The 12,646-nt window shown below is 38.9% G+C and overlaps 1 protein-coding gene and 1 long non-coding RNA gene across 3 annotated transcripts in view; one reads left to right on the top strand and one right to left on the bottom strand.

The window, feature by feature from the left end:
* The window catches only part of LOC128325113 (cytochrome P450 7B1), a 169,992-nt gene that overhangs the window by 129,219 nt on the left and 28,127 nt on the right, over positions 1 to 12,646 (top strand). Inside the window, exon 2 of one of the 2 annotated variants that reach the window (XM_053250581.1) lies at positions 4,937 to 5,073. The exons of the other annotated variant lie outside the window; for it this stretch is intronic. Coding sequence (XP_053106556.1) covers positions 4,937 to 5,073 — 137 coding nt within the window. The remainder of the gene's footprint in view (positions 1 to 4,936; positions 5,074 to 12,646) is intronic. 2 annotated transcript variants of the gene reach the window in all.
* LOC128325114 (uncharacterized) overlaps positions 275 to 12,646 on the bottom strand; it is a 57,181-nt gene continuing 44,809 nt past the window's right edge. Inside the window, exons 4-5 of the long non-coding RNA XR_008307267.1 lie at positions 2,972 to 3,137; positions 275 to 1,957 (exon numbers count right to left, since the gene is read on the bottom strand). This is a non-coding gene — a long non-coding RNA (uncharacterized LOC128325114). The remainder of the gene's footprint in view (positions 1,958 to 2,971; positions 3,138 to 12,646) is intronic.

Genomic DNA, 12,646 nt, shown 5'->3' with positions numbered 1-12,646 from the left:
CAACAGAGGGTTGTACAATTTAGCCAGATTTTCTCACTTTCACCCAGTCTCTGAAGTTATGCTGAATATGTTCTGATAAGTTACTGTAATGCCTGTGTACACATTTCAGCAACTTTGCCCACCAGAGTTCAGTTGTCATGTTAAGATTCGTTCATACCAAGCAAATATGTTTGCAGGAGAAACTTTATAATGTTCACAGAAACCTTATGTGGAAACTGAAACTAGCCATCCCCGCCCCCACCTGCCCTTTGAGTTATGCTCTTTATAACGACAAAGTATGCATTCATTTATAACTACACACATAGATCAAATAACTGTTTCTAAGTGGCTCTGGGTAAAATGATCCCACTTTTCAGGTTTGCACTCTAAACCAGAGGTAGGCAACCTTAGGTCTCCAGCAGAATCTCCAATTTATTGTGGCTTGGGATGATGACTGGGAATGATGATGTAGTTCCAGGGGTGGAGCCACCAATGAGTGGACGGGTTCAAAGAACCCGGGATGCTGCCAATCAGGGGCCGCGCCTGGTGCCCCGGCCACACACCCTGCATCTGACGTCAGATGCAGGGGCGTGGCTTCTTTCCCAAATGGGGCCATGCGGCCCCATTTGAGTGCAAATACCAGCCAGCACTACATTCATGGCCATGTTGTGAATGTGGCACTGGCCAGAATATGCTCCCAAATGGGGCTGCACGGCTGACATCTAATGTAGCATTTGACATCAGACGCGGGGGACATGGCATGGGTGGCGGTGGAAGGAACACAGGCCACCGGCTAGCTTCCTCCACCAGTGTGTAGTTCAACAACAGCTGGAGACCCAAGTTTGCCTACCTCTGCTCTAAGCAGATCTGATGTCTTAAAAAGAGAGGGAGAGATACATCAAAGTAATGGTTATTTTTTAGCCTTACAGCTCTGAGAAAAAAATTCATGTATATTTAAATTATACTTGTGTTTTGAAGCTGAGAATCATTTTGAGTGTGTTGAGTAATAACTTCTTTCAATTGTGAATTGTGATCTCTTTGTCACAAAAAGAAAGTTGGTATATTTATTTAAAGTTCAATATACCACTTTTCATAAAACTCATTACAAAAATAAAAAAATAAAATAAAATCCACAAAAATCACATTAAAACATTAAATCAATTAAATTACATCATTCCAATTTTAGTATATGTGCTGCTGAAGTGAGCACAATTAGATTAAATCAAATATATTCTTCTGAGAGGATTAAAAAATTGTTTTACAAGGATAGCATTGTTAATATTTGAAATGTAAAAAATAAGGACCATTTTACATGCTATTATGGTTCCTGACACATGTTGCTATTTTGTTTCTCAGACTGTTTTTCAGGTTCTAAAACTGTAAATTTCAAAACATTCGCTTAAAAAAAGTTCAAATATACCCCTCAGATTCATATTATACATACATACATACATACATACATACATATTTATATATTTTACAATCCACTTGAAAAGAGCATGAAAAAATCACTTACAATACACTCAATCAGGAGTGCTCTGTGGTTTAAAAAGCTGTGTGGTGAAACATTTTATTCATACACACACACAAACACGGAGGCTAATAAATTAATACATTATTGATAGATATAGCAGCAGACCACCTCGGCTCTGTTGGCAGGGAGCCATAAGTCATTAAAATGACCTCCATCTTCCTAAGCAAAGTAAAGACATCAATGAAGACACATTTCTGTTATCAGCCTACTATAGGTCATAAGCAGTACCAGTATGATACTTTCCTCTGAAATGCGCAAAGGCCTGACATGGTATTTAACAGTATTAAGTGTATTGCTGCTGAGCTAAATGTGTCTGAAGCAAACGATGACCCTGGCTTCTTGGTGATGGCAAGATGTCTTCTTGACGTGATCCCCCAGACTTGGAGCATTAAGTTAATTTCCTCCTGGATATTTGAGCAGCAGCCTTTCTACCCCATGGAAAGCCTGTGAAGAATACAGCTTTTGACCAAATGACAGAGCAGAGAGGGTGAAACAAGGTGTATTATATTAGAATATGACAAACAGCCTGTCTAAATATCTGTCACAATGCTACGCCAACAATACACTGTCCAATTCCAATAGTGAAAGCTGGCCACTAAGGAAAAAAAGATAACAGATATACTATCCTAATAAGTTAGTTGGTTTGAGAAGCTAATTGCAGGTCAGCTGTGAATTGCCATAGTGCAGCAGAGATGTTTCTGTCTAAGCTACGCTTCCTCTGTTTTGTCATTTCATGGAGAATTAACCACTAGCAAGTTTTCTGTATCCAGGGCAATTTTTCAACAAACAGTAACTGCTGGAGGTTTCTTGTATATTAGTTCTATGAAACAGTGTCAGAGACCAAGAGCTTCCTATTGTTAGCTTTTTGTAATTCATCAACTGTTTGTAACTTGCTTGTAGTCCCGTGACTTACAAAGCCAAATTTCATTTTTATAGCACAACCACCAAAAAGAAAATGCTTTTGGAGATTCCATGAACACAAGAACACAGGAAGCTGCTTTATATGGGGCCCATTGCTCTGTCTAGCTCAGTATCATCTGCAGTCACTGACAGCAACTCTTGACTTAGGGCTGAGTGAGACTCAGTACTGATCTACCATGGTGTGTGAGAGATATAATTATGGGGAAGTTGCTGAAATTACATGCCTCTGGTAGGCAGTGTTGGAAGTTCATTGCCAGATGTTGGACGTGAGAAAATGGAAGCAACTTTTTTTGTACCTACTAAATTAAAACCCCATTCCGGTGATGGACATTTTTTGCCATTCCTGGCAAACCACAGTCCTTCTTGTGTGCAAAAGAGCGTCTCCAGTGTTTGCAAAGCTCCACCCCCTGTAGTAAGAAATGGCATCTTGTGTGCATACAGGGCTCTTGATTACAGCATAAAGCCGGGGTGGCCAACTCTGGCCCTCCAACCATCATGATTAAATCAGAACAGCCTTCTGTAAAGCCTTGGACTTACCTCTTTGTTTCATCCCCAATTGACAAAGCCTAAGTATTTGTAACAGCACTTGGTCACCTTTCTCTTCCTTTCATTTTTCATCTTCCCACCTGTTTTCTCTTCCCACTCTCAGAACTTGGACAGTAAGCTGGTTGGGGAGGGTTTGACTGTCTTTCCTTGGAAATCTCTGTAAGACATAAAAAGGCTCTCCACATGAGCAGTGTGAAGAGCCTGAATGGGTTTGTTTCTTTGTTAAAGCATATCTTCTGTCATTTCTTGAGAGGTTATGATAGGGTTAATCCAGCCACATAAATTTCCATGCAGTGTATGATGGTAGTAAAGCTTGTGATCCCTTGATCTTTGATTAGATTCACGCTAGTAAATATCTTACGATTAATCAAAATGAGTTCTCATAATTCACCTTCCCAGATGGGCCTGTAGCATCAGAAGGCTGTTTTGTTTTGGTTTTTTTAAAAATAATTGTTTTTGTTTTAATCCTTTCTGTAATGGACTTAGTTTCTGTTCCTCTGTTCAAGAACAATCAGGTTCAGGCAGCTAAGCAAAGCTAAAGACAAATGTATATCTTGCATTTGTGAACACATTTAGTGGGTCAGGATTATTAATAATTGTATGTTTACCTGTTCTATTTGTTTAAATCAATAAGCTATATAGAGAGAGATTCAAAAGGGGAGCAGTGTATTAGTTAGATCAACATTTTCACTCTGTGGAATCAAGTCTTTCTCTCACACATTTACTTTATGAATTTATTATTACATTTTTATCCCACCCACCCCTCTTCCAAGCATACATACTCCCCTATTTTCCCCCTCACAACAACAAACGGTTGGAAGAAAGTGGCTGGCCAGGGCCATCCTGAGAATGTTTTGGCTGGGTGGGGATTTGCGCCAGGTTCTAATCTAACCACTGCCCCACTTGGGCTTTAAGTGGTAGAGAATCACTAATTCACAGACTCATGTCTTTTCAACCATTTGTGCACACGTATAACACCTGCAATTACAAGAACCTGCCCCAATGATATTAAAATCAGGAGCAGTTCTAAGCATGCAGGGGAAAAACTGGCCTTCCAGGGTTTTTAAATTGTTGTAAAAGGTTTTAATATGCCTGTTTTTTTTCAGGGTTTTAAAATTGTTTTTATTGGTTAACTGTTGTTTTATGGTATTTTAAAATCTTTGTTTTAATTGTTGATTGATTTTAACTGTTTTGCTTTATCTGTAAACCACCCTGAGGCATTTTGGAAGGGCAGATAAAAATTTAATTAACAGCAACAACAGCAACAACAACAACAACAACAACAACATATATAAAGGAACACAAAACACTGGTCAATGAGGAAACCCTTGCTTGTACATCAGGAACCACAAAGAGCTAGTTGGTGCCTCTTTAATCCTATTCACACATGTTCAGCACTTGTACAACATGTATGCAGTGCACTCTGGTACAGATTTGTACACAGGTACAGTTATTCCTGTGTAATGCTGAACATAGGTATAGCAGTACACTTCCTATCTATACTATGCTTTTGAGGGGCCTGTACCCAGATTCACTTTTAAAATGAATGCAGATACAATCATTCACACAAACATCTGCACACTTGTACAACATTCACACATCATGTTCAACACTTGGTACACATTTGTGCACAGGTACAGTTATCCACATGTTATGTTGAATAGCAGCAGTACACTTCCAGTCTGTATCATGCATTTTAGGAGCCTGTACCCAGGTTCACTTTTAAAATGAGCCAGGTACAGTCATTCACACAAACACATGTATGAATGTACAAACATTTGTAGACTTGTACAACATAATGTCTGAATAGGATTTTTTTCAGTCTGTATAGTGAGGAGATGTTTGTCTCATTAACATATATTGATTGATTGATTTGATTTGATTTATATACTGCACTTCCAAAAATGACTCTGGGGGTTAATATATATATATATATTTGGCTTGTTTTTTTAACAGACGACCAGGAGAGCCTCCCTTAGTGAATGGCTGGATTCCTTTCTTGGGAGTAGCCCTGAATTTTCGAAACAATGCTTCTAAGCTTTTGTTGTCCTTGCAGCAAAAACATGGAGATGTTTTCACCGTACTTCTGGCTGGTGAGAAATATTTTTCTTAGATACTTCTTAGTAAATGAATTGAAAACTGCTAATGGTAAAGTTCATATGTTTAAAGCTGCTTGGCTGGATTCAAAGCAAGATTCATTGGTACATTTAACTAGCAACCAACGTGATGCTTCTAAGCACTTACAGCTGGACATGAGCTGATAGGGCTTGAGCTGATAACCCTGACCTGTTGTCAGATGGCATACTATCATTGTCTTCATATATACATGCATACAAATACACATACATATATACATACACACACAAAAACAAATACGATGAATATTTATATAACGCTTTTCAAACAAAATTCCCAAAGCAGTTTACATAAAGTAATTAATTAATTAATTAAATGGCTCCCTGTCCCCAAGGGCTCACAGTCTAAAAAAGAAACATAAGAAAGACATCAGCAAAAGCCACCAGAGGGATGCTGTGCTGGGTTATGGGTTTGTATGTACCTATAAAGGTAACGTGTCCCATCGAGTCGGTGTTGACTCCTGGCAACCTGGCAACCAGTGGTTGTCTTTGGCAGAAAACAGGAGGGGTTTACTATTTCCTCCTCCAGTGCAGTATGAGATGATGCCTTTCAGCATCTTTCTGTATCGCTGCCCGATATAGTATATGTATATGTATACACACACACACACACACTGCAACTTAAATCCAGAGAAGTGCAAACCGAATTCTGCTGGTACTGTATTTACCTGAATCCTAGTTTCCTCCCAAGTTTTTTGATATTAGGAGGTCATCTTAAATTCGGATTCCTGTTCCTTTTGAGTAAATGCAAGTATAACCTGTATTTAGCTTCAACCTTTTAAGGGGGGTCACCTTAAATTCAAAGTCATCTTCGATTCAGGTAAATACACTAGTACACGATTTTCCCAGTTTATTCTCCCTGGGTAGCTTCTGTTGCCCTCCTGAAAGCCACTCCTGAGGATTGGGAGACCCTCTGGAATGGCATGAGAGATGATAAAACTGATGTTGGAAGGGGAAAATTGGTAGAAATCAGGGGATCCCCCTTGCATGACTGGAAATACCTTCTGCTTACTCATGAGACTTTCGGAACTATACACAGAGGCGTATCTAGGGAAAATAGCGCCTAGGGAAAGCACTGAAATTGCACCCCCTGTCCAAACATCTGACACCCATCTTTCAGATAAGTTTATCATAATATCAGCTGAAAAGTACAAGTCAAGCTCATTAATCTTTTAATATTTCAAAAACTATTTAGCACTGGACATAGCCAGACCAAAAAATGCTGGAAAACTACAAATTTCAGTATGCTGGGGCTCATGAAATACCCAAATGCTATGTGGAGGTGTACTTGGAAAACTAAACAGAAGTGTCTGCCTAATTCTCTACTATGCATTGTAGCATCACTATTACATATGTTTTTAAAATAAATAGAGAATTTGACTTTTCCCAGATACTCTGAAAATAATTAAAGGATATGCAGAGTAAACTGTGTCACTGCTTGGAATATATTCTAGTATTTTTTATTTATTTTATTTATTTATTTTTATTTATTTACATTTATATCCCGCTCTTCCTCCAAGGAGCCCAGAGCGGTGTACTACATACTTGAGTTTCTCCTCACAACAACCCTGTGAAGTAGGTTAGGCTGAGAGAGAAGTGATTGGCCCAGAGTCACCCAGCTAGTTTCATGGCTGAATGGGGATTTGAACTCGGGTCTTCCCAGACCTAGTCCAGCACTGAGAGAAAGAGAGCAAGAAACTCCCAGTGAGCCTTAATACTAAGGATTTCACACTGATACAAAGACAAACTCACCATTAATAGCCATATTATTAAGACATCACATTTAACTCACTTATCACAAGAAGCAAAGTAAGAGCAAATGAATACAACCCTAGCTCATAAGCATCAGCTCAGTATTCACAAGCCCTGAATCTCTGTACATAGTGCCAATCTGAATATGTGTACAGTGACTTATATTATATTAATTTTTTAAAAAAAAATTCTTTACCTGTAGCCCCTTTGGGGGGCTTCATAAAGGCTAGGGGGTCTGCAAAGGTCCCCCCTCCCCCCACTGGCCTCTAGGGCCTCACAGGGACCATTTGAGCATGTGCGGTGGCCATTTAAAAAAAAATTTTTTTTTAATGGCTGCTGAAAACAAAATGGCCACCGCGTATGCTCAAATGGCCTCTGCAAGGCCTGGCATGGCCTAGTGCCTCAAGGAGGCCATTTGAGCATGCACGGTGGCCATTTTGTTTTTGGCGGCCATTTTTTAATTTTTTAAAAAAAATTAAAAATGGCGCCCCTTCAAGTGGCACCCGGGTCACGTGCCCTGCCTGCCCCACCCTAGATACGCCCCTGACTATACATCATAGGTAGACTGAATCCCCAGTGCTGCTTCAAATGCACCTGATGACTGTATCTCCCCTACGTTTCTAAGCATTTTGACATTCTGTGTTTGGAGGAGGAGCTACTCCGCAACCTCACAGAACATGCAGAATAATGTATATTGTTGTATATTTGCACATGTGCATGTAGGTATGCATACCAGCACATGTGTATAAAATGCACAGATACGTAATGTGTGTTATATACCTTTTGTGAAAAAAGCAAATGATTCACACTTATTCTAAATTCTGTTTTTAGCAAAAGGGATAATGTCATCATATGCAGAGGAAAATGTTAGCTCACATCTAGATAATGGCTATTTTTTAAAAAAATACAGAGTATATTTTTGTCTGATTTGTACAATGAAGTTGACAGTAGTGCAGAAAAGTGACTGACACATTAATTCATTGATACATTAGAATGAGAACATAGAAGCTACTTCTCTAATAACCTATGGCTCTGAGCATACATCTTCATAAATCCAGAATAACAGGAGCTGGCACTATATTGTGAGCGTGTGCCCTGTTCTGCAGTTGTACACTTACAGACAGCAAAGTGTTGTGAGTTTTGTGAAGGACTTTGTGCGAAATTGGAACATCAATGGGATTTAGTAATCCTAACCATACCCAGGGTTCAAATGTAGTCTTTGTGATATAGTGAAGACTGTAATTTGCCCACCATATGTCAGAACACAGAAATCTAGTCATCCACTCCAGATGAGACTTTCATTCCAGATTGGGACACATTTTTCAGAATGTGCAACTCTGATATTACACCACTTGATTGGCTGCTGTCTGCTTTGGAACCAAGCCAAAGTGCTGCTTGGTTAAACTCTTAAACTCTGGCCCCGAAACCTTCCATGTTTAGATGTAAAGGCGTACATGGCCTCTTGCCATGTGATCCTACTTGTCCACTTGGGTCCTCAGTGTCCCAATGCTCTCAGGGCTCTGCTTCATGTCCCACCACTCTCAGAGGTTGGCTGTGGGTTCACAAGATAGGCCTTTTTAGATATGCTATGGAATACTATGCTTGAAGAGGCTCATTTGTCAGCATTTGGATGCAGGAACTCTGTCCTGGTATTATTAAAAAGTGGGAAAGGCATGTACAACATCCCTAAGTACAATCTGATCCTACTTACGCATTGACATGCTCAGAAGCTACACCCCTACTGTCCACATTTACAACATTTGTATCTGTAGACAAACACTGTAACCATGGATGGGGGTGGGGGGTGCTTCTTAGTAGAATATCATGGGGATGGAGCTTTAGAACACAACACTTTTTAATAATGCCTTAACAGGACTAAGGTGAAAATTTATCTCCGTATGCTTTTCTCATAACTTGTTCTTTTTTATATTTTGGGCTCTAGGTTTTTCTTCCTGTGCTGTGTTGTAAGTGTGTGTGTGTGTGCATGTGCACACACATACACACGTAACTGCCTTTAATTCCTGACTCTTTGCTGCCTTGGTGAGGGGCAGGCATCTCAATTTTGCATGGAAAGGCAGAGTAGAAAGATTTTAATAAGTAATAAATATTCAGCCAAGATATCTTGTTATATGAATTGTCAAACTGACCAAAAATGTTAAATATGCTGGCCCTTCTAAATATGTCCTTAAACTTTTTTGAATTGATTTGTAATTGCAAATGATGAAATCACAGTCGACAACTTCATTTTAGAGACTCCTCTCCAGTTCTGAGAGTAATATCTCCTTTTGAATACAAAGAAATTAGAGTAATAAATACTCCAACACACTACAGGTATGCCAGTGGTCTCCCTCTTTTTCCATAGTTTAAAAGCATTACACACTTCAAATATATGACAGCTAATTATTTCATTTGTCTCTTAGGGTAATCTCTGTGTCCACACAAGCTAAAAAGAATAAGACTTATTTATGACTTGCATTTCACCTTTTAACATATCACATTATGGCTGCTATGAAATAGTGGGGAGAATTGACTGAGTTATAGGTAGTATTCTTTCTTTGGAATGCCAGAGTTTTTATGACTTTATGACACACTTACTGTTTTTAACCTCTCTTTTTCTGTTAATATTGGAGGTGTTGAATATTGGAAGTCCATAAAGGAAAAATAGTAATGTATCCAGTGCTATAAGAACTGTGGTTCATTGTTATCTCAGACAGCAAAATGCCCAGCATTTCATGATTTCTTTCTGAATTGACAAAATTGATGTTGTATACAGAACTATCAAAATACCCACAGCTCAACTGCTATATATGTACTATCATTACTTTCTCCCCCTGGTGTCTGGCTAAAGGTCCTGTCAAAAAATTCTGCCAATATATATTGTTTTAATTATTGGTTCTCAGAGTAGTTCATTTGGAAAATGCAGAACGATGTTTGGAGTTTTGCCCCAGACCGGTAACACGATTTCACTGATTGTACTTTCCCATCTGATGAACAAATGATTGTCATCCCGAAAAGTCTTAAGGGACATGGATGTCATCTTAATAAAGAAATTAAAAAGCACATCTTTCCATGAGAAACAATGTAAATTCCTGACCTGTCGCAGAAAATAGTTATCTAATTGGTTTTGTGTGGTGGTGCAGCAGAATCGTTTTCCTCAAACGTCATTCCGACGAATCGCTACTGTACATCATTGTCAGCAGTTCAGCAAAATCTTCCTAATAAGACCACTGTTACATAAATGTGATCATCTTCCTCCCCTTCCCCCCAAAAGAGTTGTTTCTATATAATAGTACTTCAAACCCCATCTTCTATTGCTTGAGCATCTAGCTAGGTAGCAGCATTGTAGACCTTGATGTCTTTTCATTGTTTCTCAAGAGGCCATATCTGCTTCTACTGAAATGTTGTAAAGAATTTCAAAGGGGCAGCCATGTTAGTCTGTTGTAACTAAAACAGCCTAAAGAATGATGCTATGCAAGAATAACATATTTATTGTGGCATAAGCTTTTATGGACTAGAGCTCATTTAATCAGATGCAATATTTGTCGATGCTATTCATGTGTTTTGAAAAGACAGTTATTTTATTACAGTCTCTACAAAGGCTCACATTGCCACCTCCATCCTTTTCAGTTCTAACTCAGAAGCAAGTCCCACTAAAATAAATGTTAGTTAAATACAAATTTAACTAATAAATTTATATTAGTATATATAAGTGCTCCTAGTATATATTACTGTTCCATCTCCTCCTAGGACAATGGGAATATCCCAGGCTAGCTTTTTAAAAAATAATTTATACATCATTACATCATTCTTTGTGCAAAGATGCAATGCAAACTGAATGGAGATCTAAGCCATTCTGAATAGGGGTTGTAACAGAAGTTGAAGGTCTGGGGACAGATAAGCATTGTTGTCGATAAAGAGGAATCCAGAAAAATCCAAGGATTTTTGGTCTTCAGAGTGGGTTTGGGGTGGGGGGTAGTATTACATCTTTTCATGCAATTAAATAGAAGAGCTGACTTTGCTTATTAAGCAGTAAGGGGTTTTCACATGGCTATGTCATACAGGCATGTCTCTTCATAGTCCATTGGCAGGAGAAAAAAGAATTTTAGCATCCGCAGACATTGTCAGACTCGTAAGAAGAACTTAATTAAATGGTCACTGTAGACATTGTATGAGTGGTTCTAATACAGAAAGAATGCTGCCTTTAGAAGGACTTGTGGTCTGATCCCTTGAACGCCTTAGCAGATGTGCGAATCTGCTTCTGCAAGTGGTCTGATGGATGCTCTGGCTCGTGAGTTTGAAAAGATGGCTTGGTGGTCAATATTTAAAGCAAGAAGTAAAACTCCTGTGAGGTATCTTCTGACTATATAACTAGGCAACATTTTTTAATGAGTTTGGAAGCAAGGGTGTGTGTGTTTAAATGTCTAAAAACACACCACACCATTGGAATGGCTGCATTGGCTTATTGATCATGTGGGGACTTGTGTAGAGGGAGCTCTCTTGCAGCCAACAATAAGAGACCATTAAAAGTTGCTTTTGTTTTTGTTGGTGGTGGTGATTTCATATTATCGTGTTTGTGTTGACTGCCATGAGCTATGGAAAGGCCAGATATAAATGTGTTCCATAATACAGGTTGATAGAATTCAACAAAAAGCCAGAATATTGCTCATTGGTAATGGTGACAGTAACAGCTGCTGAGAATTTTTGCATGTAGATGAAAGATACTGAGAAAATGATGCCAATCACTACTAAGCTCTGTAACAGAAACTGGAGTGGTCCATATATACTGAAGTGAAAGATGTCATTTAAACCAGACATAAACAGTACATGATTGCTCGGTAAACTAGCTGCAGTCCTGAGAACTATGTGAGGAAGATCTTCACATACTATAGAGTTCTCCTTGCTCATGTGTACTGTCCCACAGGCCTTAGCCTTATATATCCCATATTTCTTATTTAGGGGTGGGATGAAATAAACATTGCTGATAGAGGGTGAACAATACAATCATGAGTAACATATACATGACTTAGATTGAAACCAGGGGCGTAGCTAGGGGAGAGGGGGCCCGTGTTCATCCCTCTCTCTGGCGGCCCCTCAGAGTGAGGGAGATAATGAAGAGAATAGGGAGGGAGGGAACTGGAGGGCCCTCAGGAGCTGGGAGCCCGTGTTCTTTGAACCCTTTTGTTCAATTATAGCTATGCCCCTGATTGAAACCTTTTCTATGGAAGTAATCTCCTTGGAAAGAAATTGAGCATGCATTTTGGATTTACTGTATGTATGTTTACTCCAGAAGTAAGTTCCACTGTGTCCAGTGAGACTTATTCTGAAGCCGCTTCCAGTCTGTGTAGACAACACAGAGCTAGATGGACCAATGGTCTGGCTCAGTATAAGGCAGCTTCTTATGTTCCTATGTATGTAAGAGTGCATAGCTTTTTATTTTCCAGTATGGAGTTTATAATAACAAGTTGGCTATCTGATTCTTCTTTGTGCAGAAAGATTGCTGTTACTTGCCACAAATTTTAACTGGCAAAAAGCTCTTACATCTTGTTTGGCATTCCCCCCACCCTTTTATTTAAAGTAAGGATTCAAGAATTGTTATTTATTGGATGCAGTTTGTTAGGAAACCTCCAAATAATGCCACTTTGTGTTTGTAAGTTAGCACATTCATCATATAATTAATTATTTTTCCATGATATATAATTCTCTGCATATTGCATTTTTCTTATTTCTTCCATTTCACGCATTTTGTTGACTTGAGCCTGAATGCAGTGACTTTGCAAAA

Source organism: Hemicordylus capensis, chromosome 4 (assembly GCF_027244095.1).
Source record: "Hemicordylus capensis ecotype Gifberg chromosome 4, rHemCap1.1.pri, whole genome shotgun sequence".
NCBI lineage: Eukaryota > Metazoa > Chordata > Lepidosauria > Squamata > Cordylidae > Hemicordylus > Hemicordylus capensis.
Note: the sequence above shows the minus strand (reverse complement) of the source record. Positions and strands in the feature narration are given on the sequence as shown.